This window comes from Parasteatoda tepidariorum, chromosome 6, assembly GCF_043381705.1.
Source record: "Parasteatoda tepidariorum isolate YZ-2023 chromosome 6, CAS_Ptep_4.0, whole genome shotgun sequence".
Lineage (NCBI taxonomy): Eukaryota > Metazoa > Arthropoda > Arachnida > Araneae > Theridiidae > Parasteatoda > Parasteatoda tepidariorum.
The window spans coordinates 57,440,593-57,449,280 of NC_092209.1; the positions used below are offsets into that span (position 1 = coordinate 57,440,593).

Genomic DNA, 8,688 nt, shown 5'->3' on the forward strand with positions numbered 1-8,688 from the left:
GAGGCAGTTTCTTCCACAAAATAAGAATTGCATTACAATTTATTTCTTAAATGTTAAACACTAGGCTTTATTCTATGTTTTGGTGAATTAAAATTCTTTCTTAAAGGATACATGTGACACAATAAAATTGCGATTTATTAGAAGTTTTTAAACAGTTTATAGGAAAACAAATTTATAAATTTTTTTTTTGTACTGACATATACATTAAAATAAACAATCATTTCATTTTATTATAGGTCTTCATAAATTTTTTTGGAGGTACCAAATCATTTTTTAATCCACATCGTTTTTTTGTCCGGGTTTTGATATCACCATTTTCTTCACTGTCATTTTTAATGTCTGGTGCAGTGTTTTGAATAGGATTGCAATGAGAAAACTTGCAAGATTCACCAAGCTTACATTTACCTTTAAAAAATTTATAGCAAGGCTTTACTTGAAGTTGCATCACCTCTTTATTAGTTGTCATTTTGACATGCTTTTCAAGAATAGAATTTTCATAGCTTTCTATTTCTTTATATGGATTTGTAAATACAGAGTGAGGAATTTCTTTGGAAGTTTGATTTAACATCTCCGTTGCAGGGGCTAACCGATCATCATCATTTGGTGTACTGAAAGATAAGTTCAAAATATTAAAATCAATTGGCAAAAAAAGAAAATATGTAATAAAGAAACAATCGAGATTTAATTATTTTAATATCTTTATTTCAACATATTAAAAATTAGTTTTTTTTTAATAACTAACTTTTCTTATAATTTAACATTTATTGTTAAATTATAAGAAAATTATTCTTGTTTATTATGACTTCTGTTAGCACTTAATATTTGTTCTCAAAAAGTGATCTAGAGGTTCTCATTATATTTGAATAAACCTGATCAAAGATTTAACTTTAAATCACTTAACGTCATATTTTGTACTATAGAATGAATTTTGCTAACTGTAAAAACGCTAAAAAATTTTGGATCTAACAATCAGATTTTAAAATAAAATTTAAGAGTTTTGGAGTGGTTCTCCTGTGATATCCTAGTTAGTTGAAAAAAAAAAAAAAAACATTTAAATGTGTTTATCAAGCACAAAAATACCCTTTTTCTTCTTAATAGCTTTGGATTTTTGATACTCAAGTTGCAAGGAGTTAACATAATTTGGAAGATATGGTAGAAATATACAATAGTTTATAGCAAGGGCATACCAAAGAGATGAGGAACAAACAATCTAATGTTTCCTGAATTAAAAGTACAACCTGCTACCCATGAAAGCAATCTGAACAAAATAAAAAAAAAAAATGGAATTTTTTTTTGTAAAATAAAAGAAAGTTTGGAAATTTAAAATTGTGCATTTAAGTTTTTGATGAACCTTATCTCAACTAATGTAGTTCTTCAATCAATTTTTTTTATGGTTAACGGTACGGATTTAAGCATAGTTTTGAAAATACCTATATTTTTAATACAACATTATTATGATACACGAATTTTGAACTTTGGTTATCACTTTCGACACTCTTCGTGTGTGCCGATTTCGTCGTAAATCCAACGACTTTTTGGTAGCTAACAGTTTCTAATTTTAAACATTTAGAAGTATTTAATTTTATGTCAACATATTACAAGGTTAACTGATAAAAAGAATTTAGTGCCTATAACAATTACTACCTACAACTGTGGTCAACATGTTTGTCTAAATACTTTGGCATGCCGACCTTTGTTGGTCAATCTGCTGCGCATGTGGCCATTCACTCAAATAGGTTGTGCACCCCTAATGTAAATATACTGATTTCCTTGGTATCAATATCAGTTCCTCACCATTTCTCTATAGTGCATAGAAATACATTTTACCATGATTTGCCTGTTTTAGCCACTGGAGATTTTTTTTCTCCTGTTTTTTATTTTTTACTCCCTCGGCTACAGTAGTTTTTCTAGCTTTGTTTCCCAACTTTCAAATTCAATTTTTCTGTAGAAACTTTTCTGTCCTTGAGCGCTTGAAAAATGCTGAGTTTTGTTTCCTATTTATATATCCGTAAAGGGAATGAAGTTTTTAATCAAATATCATTTCATAAATTTTAAACAAAATCTTACCATTTCAGTTTCTTGGGATTTTTATTTAATAGATCTATATAATTTTTAATGGGGCACTTGTAGATCAAACTTTTCACAGCACCACACAGGAAAAAATCTAAACATGAAAGATCAAAAGATCTTGTTTGCCAAGGTTTGAGACCACCTCTACCAATTTTTTTCACTGGGAACGTTGCATCTAAAATGTTTGGCACAACCAAATTAAAGTGCGCACGAGGGCCCACCATTGTGCTGGAACCATATCTTTATCCTGATAGGGGTTGGATTCAGCAGCATTAGCTTTAGAAACATTTCTCATATGAATATGTTATACGATTTGTTAACCAGTGTTGTAGGAGGTATGGGACAATCAAATGGTCATGAACGATCCCTGCCGAAATATTTACAGAGAACCGCAGTTGAAACAAATGAGGATGCGTGGCATGCAGGTTCATAGTATTAAAAATGCCCTCACGTGTGAAAGTGCACTCATCCGTAAACAGAGCATGTGTTTGAAATTTAGCATCATCGCATGTTGCTAGAGAAACCAATGTACAAAATCAACACATGGCCGATTCTGCCTCGGTTACAATGCTTGTACCTTCTGTATACAATAGGGGTGTATTCCTTCCTCATGTAGCACATACCAAGAACACATTTACAGTATGTGTTATAACTCATGTGATACATCGCGGTTGTTCAACCACCCTACCTAGAATGTCTTCTAAAACGTGCAGTGTCCTGACATTCTTTTTACAGCCGGTGTCTTGCTTGGACTCAGCGAAGGATACCTTTTCAGACAGTTGCCAATGAAAACTCTTGAATCTTTTTTTATCTGGAGTGTGTCTCATCGGAAACCATTCCCGTTAAAGTTTCCTCGCCTTATTCCGCTGCACCATACACGAAATCGCATATCTGCCTATTCATGTTTCTTATAACCAGCTATCATCTTAACAATCCACGTTAAACATGCCCACTGGATGTGAGGACATACCTTCTTATATAATTTACAATGCCACCAGGTTGCTCGCCCATACTTTCTTAGAGAAATATTGCTCATGAAAAAAACATTTGTCAGATAGTAAACTTTTACTATCTTGCTTGGTCTCACCCTGCATAAAATATTTTTGAAAGTGAAAAAATGAATTTAAAAGCGGTTTATAGGAATGTTTCCATTTGGGTACTCGTTCACAACAACTGCAAATGCCTATTTGTTAAAATGCTTTAGTACTTGTAAAAAAATTAAAAAGAACATGTAGTTTCTCTGGGGAAGGTATTTTCATATTGCGCCAGCTATTGACACACACAAAAAAAGAGAATGTGTAGTTGTTTGTTAGTATGTGTTATATGAATTGGTCTCCTTCAGAAATTCTTTTTTAATTTCCTGCAAACCACTTTCTGAAAATCACCAAAAATGGACAAATATTCTGATGCAGATACCAAAATAGAAATCTTTATCATTGAACTCCTTGCAAGAAATTTCAACTAGGCCCTGAGACAATTGTCAATGTCTCCTTTCTTGTGTTAAAGGTCCAATAAATCATTTCAGGCAAATAAGTTTTTAAATTTTTTGGCGAAAAAATGCAATACAAATTGAGAAGATTTCCGTATTGGCATATGTGGCAAAAACAGCTGCTAATTATCCGCAAAAAAAAAAAAAAATCCCAGTAGGGGATTACCTCAAAGGGTGTAACTCATAGCCATTCCAGCTTTACTACCATTTTCCTTTAAGTTTTTGCAAATGTTAAGTATTTTTGCCGTGTTAGAAATTGTAGTTGGCACAAACAAATATCAATATGGAAATATCCCCAGAATATAAATTTAAAAATATGAAATAGAAGTTATTTACTTCGCTGGAGATGCAATTGAATTTTCATCTTCACTAGAAGAATCATAATCAGCAACCAATGATTTAGAATTTAACTCCATGTCTTTTATACTCGCTTATATTTAAAAAAAAGATAAGTAATTTAGGCTACTAGCATCATTCTGAATCAAATAAGAACACTGAATACTAATTTGATAAGAGTCATGATTTGGACACTGAAATATAATACTGAGCGCAATATTTCAGATATTTATATTTTCTGACAAAGTGTTTTGCTACCAAAATCAGAAGCTTGATATGAAGATTTAAAGTCAAAATAATATGAGATTCTTAGTCAAAATAATATGAGATTCAGTAATCATCATTTCTTACAGAAAGCAATATACACTTTAGCCTAATATTATTATTTAATTCTTAGTTTGTTTATTTAAGGGTGATTTTTACTGCATGTAATCCACGCACCTCCGATATACCCGTACTAATCAGGGTCATCGTCCTGAATCGCATGCAGTGAAAATATTTCAAAAGTTTAAATAGACCAATCGAATTTCGCTATTCACGCTTGCGTAAAACAGTCGCAACGCAGCACAAAAGATAATTAACGCAGACTCAAACCCTGTGCTCAAACTAAATCCATTAGCTTTAGCTTGTCTTTTGTTTATGTAATTGGCCTGGCGACAGGGTAAACGATATTTTTAACAAAAATTAGAAAAAAAGGTAATATGTTTTGTGTTATCGTAGATATTTTATCATCAGAAGCTAAATTTGTTCTGTTTTTTGGTGTATTTGTCTGATAATTTAATCTGTTTGAAAATGGTAATCTAGTGAATGAGATTAAAAACGATTTCTTGAAAAAAATATTTCTATAGCTTCAGATTATTTAAATTCTATTACATCTTTGACTTGGTTATGCATTTTTTAAAAATAAAATGTGGTCTCTTATAAAGTAATATTTATAGTTAATTACAGAGAATTTCTATTAGGTATTTATTAATTGCTGGAAATTATCTATGGACTTGTGTAACGTTTTCCATCAATTAATCACTTAAAAATTCTCTACTGAACTGTATTATAATAATTTATTGCTTTGGGCTTCTATATTTTGTCGAAAATTGCAAGCCCATTTAGAGTTATGTCTCTCTATTATAGCCGTTACTAATAATATTAAAACTTACTAATAATATTATTAATAGCAGAGGTTACCTTTTTAGTCACTAAGTTTGCGAAAAAATGTAAGAAGTTAATATTTAATGTTTTCAGTTTATTAATAAAATGTCTGTCTTGAATTAGCTTATTCAGTTCATAAAATAATTTATTAAAGTTGATTCTAGCGAAAATAAACAATCGTTTTGAAAATATAGATATAATTAGCTTTGTAGCTATTCTCATTTTTAAATATTAAAAGAAGAGTTATTAATCTACCTTCAAAACGCGACCACTACTATTGCCAAGAAATATGTAGAATTTGCCCTAACTTATATTGAATTACCATGTGTTCTATATTTGTTGTCTCATGGTGTCTCAGTCTTACCTTAAAAAGTGTTAGAAAGTTGAGTAAATTAGATATAAAGGCTATTTCTGAATTGATGTATGTCCAATTCTAATTGCCAAGATGCTGAAGGGCTTTTGAACTTACAAAAAATTTAGGAAATGAACAAAATCGTTTGTTCAGAGGTGGCTACCAGATATAGTCTTAAAATTAAGGCCTTTGTGTATTTTTTATTTATTTTGTTTCTTCACTGCTACTGCCTGGAAGTTAAACTTGAGAATCATTGTGATGCAGATTTTCTTAATACAGAAATCTACCTTTATTACCTATATGATATTTTATTTAAAGAAAATATTGTTCAGGTAATGTTAGATTTTTACAAATATAATCAGCTTGTAAACTTCTTTTGCTATCTTTCCCAACTGAGTATCATTAAAGAGCTCATTAGTTTTTAGATGTTGCTAATTTTGAAAATATATAGAAATCAATAATTATATTTGATTCAATTGTAGTTATCTTAAAATTGTTCATTCATTTTATAGAATTGAAGAATTAAATCTTTCAAAAATTATAGAAAAGAGATAGAAAAATTAGGAAGGCAGGTTTTTTTTATTTATATATAGGGGTTGATCAACATAGAAATTTCTCGCTTCAGAATTCAAGTTCATAAAATTGGTCATTTTATAAAACCACTAGTAATTGTTTTTTTCTGAGCTTAAAATGATTTTTTTATTAAATTTGAAATTAAGTGAATATTTCTTACATAATTTTTTACGTGATTTAGAAATTTTCTTAATATTTTTTTTTACTACAAAAATAGACCTCTTAAAAGTTATAACCACACCAGGCTGATATCAAAATAAAAAATATGTATGTATCCAGACTTAAATAAAATGAACTACTTTCTGTGAATGCAAAATTTCAATTAAGAAGCCTTATGCTTACATTGTTAAACTCGTGTAACTAATTTCAATCTTTTCGGCGCCACCTCACTTTGGAAAAACGAGTTTGAAATTTTTAATTTTTATAGAATTTTATGTTGATTTATACCTCAGGGGTGAGTTTGAAGGGTAAAAAGGCTGAAAATGGTTTGATTTTGAAATCCCGTAAAATCTCTATATTCGATTTTAAAATCGGGATTATGAATCTTGATGTCTGACTTTAAAATCATGTGAATGAGAATCTCCATGTTTAATTTTGAAATTATATTATTAGGAATACTAATGTCAATCGAACATGAATCATAATAGCAGGTTTTAAATATCGTGAATAAAAAACTTGATATTTGATATAATCTTAAAAATGCGAAATGCTATGTGCAATCTTAAATTGCATAAATAAGAATTGGAGTGTGTGATCTTAAATCATGTGTAGGTTATTTTAAATTACGTTTATATTCGTAGGAAAAAGTCTAAAAATGAATCTTTTTCCCCTTGAGAATTTGAAAACGACAAACTTTCTTGGAAGAAGTGAATATTTCTTCTTTTTTAGTAATAGAAATCCGCACTGGTGATAAATTTTTCTGCGAAGCGTGTTCATATACATTATACGGGCCTGTATATAGCAATCAAAGAAAATATGATTTTTTTTTTCTGTTTTATACCATTGACAAAATCATTCTAAATTTATTTTACTTGTGTTGAAAGCAGGGTTGGCTGGTTTCTAACAGGATAATTAAATCTAAGGGTTAAAACTGGCATGGTAGAAACTCAAAAAATTACATTAGTAATTATTGGTATCTAATAGATATTGAATAAGGAAAAACAATTAGATTTTAACCAAAGTTCAATGATACTTAGGTTAAAATCTTGCTATGAAGTTATGATATTAAAACCATTCAAAATTATTATTTTATTGTTTGCACTCTGGAGTAGTGTATAACAAAAACAGTTGTGGTGCTGTTTCTAAACCTAAACAATTTTTATATTTATTATTCACAAATAAGAAATTTGAGATGTTCTCTACTTCAGCAGATCAATCAAAGAACAAGCAACTTTTGTGAAACTTTCATCTAATCTATTGTACATTATTTTAAACTGAGCCTCCAGTTGTTAAACTACCTACCACCAGCTCAGGTAGTTGTGATAACTTGGATTTGAAAAGTATGTTTCAGAAAATAGTGGTAGATTTATTGAGTAAAGTTATGACATAAAATAAATCTAGGTAAATATTGATATGTAAATTTCTGTTACTTTCATCTTTAGTGTGTGATGATTTTAACTCTTTCATTCCGGTAGGGTCTGAGATTTTGAGTTCCCCTGTTACGGCAGTTTTCAGAAGGAAAGTTTTTCACTTGAACTCGACCACGGTTCCCACCCAGTGAGATAAGTAAAAGGGGTGTAAATGATTCTCCTTTCTCTTCATTGAAACTCAGTCAAGTGGGGGGAAAATGCATGCAGCAACAAATTGTTGGATAAGTTTAAAACACCCCATTTACCAAAACGTTAGTTCAGCACTTTTTTGGCGACGAATAACTAGAATTGTAAAAGTTTCCTTCCTTCTTTTTTTTTTCTTTTCACATCTTTTCTATTGTTTTTTTTTTACTCGATTTTTTTCACAAAATCATAAAATGTAAAAAGTTTAGATAAAAATTGCTCTTCAATAAATTTTTTATTACATTGCATTATTTCAAAGAATTCCTGAATAATTAATTTAGCTTTAAATAATATGTATACCATACCTCACAAATTTCTCTGTTTTACTTCTTTACTCAAATTTTATTTAACTTAAAAATAATTTGAATAATCTATTATTTTTTATTAAATGGAGATTTTTATTAAATAGTTTTTTAATAGTATATTGCATTAAATTTTTCAGAATCTTAAAGATTAAATTATAAAATTTTGCTCAATCTTAAAGATTAAAGTTTAAAGATTAATATTTTGCAGAATCTGAACAATTTAGCTATCTTAGTTTTATAAATGAGAATACCCATGGCTCGAAATGATCAGTTGAACAGTCCCCAAAAAATACTAGATTTTATTTTTTAACCGTTTGACGAAGTTGAGACACCGGTGTTCCTTTTATATATACTTTTTCTTGCACTCAAATTACCATCTATAACTTATTTCAGTATTTTTTCATTATAAAAAACAGTATGATAGTTTCTAAAAAACTCTGTTAGATTATCAGAATTATATTTATACTAAAATATGAAATATGAATATAATAATTTGAACAAAAATTTTATTTTCATACATGTAAAAAAGTTATCCGAAATTGATTTTCAAAATTAAAGAAATTGTAAAAATTGAAAATTAAAGAAAATTGTTTCTTTTAGATCAAAATAACTGTGTGTGAAAATAAAGGCAAACTTTAAAAAAAT

General features: G+C 29.2%; 2 protein-coding genes across 3 annotated transcripts in view; one reads left to right on the forward strand and one right to left on the reverse strand.

The window, feature by feature from the left end:
• Positions 1-114: 114 nt before the first annotated feature.
• Positions 115-4,351, reverse strand: LOC107451982 (uncharacterized). The gene is made up of 2 exons (XM_016068240.3): positions 3,896-4,351; positions 115-608 (listed from the first exon to the last, which is right to left on the reverse strand). The coding sequence occupies exons 1-2, from the start codon at positions 3,973-3,975 to the stop codon at positions 218-220; spliced, it is 471 nt and encodes a 156-aa protein (XP_015923726.1). The 5' UTR covers positions 3,976-4,351; the 3' UTR covers positions 115-217.
• An 82-nt stretch (positions 4,352-4,433) lies between these two features.
• Positions 4,434-8,688, forward strand: part of LOC107451977 (partner of drosha) — a 32,147-nt gene continuing 27,892 nt past the window's right edge. The window contains exon 1 of one of the 2 annotated variants that reach the window (XM_016068233.2): positions 4,434-4,591. The gene's annotated coding sequence lies outside the window, so the exon portion shown is untranslated. Of the gene's footprint in view, positions 4,592-4,668; positions 4,691-8,688 lie in introns of those variants that run through there. The other variant, XM_043051107.2, reaches the window with a different exon arrangement.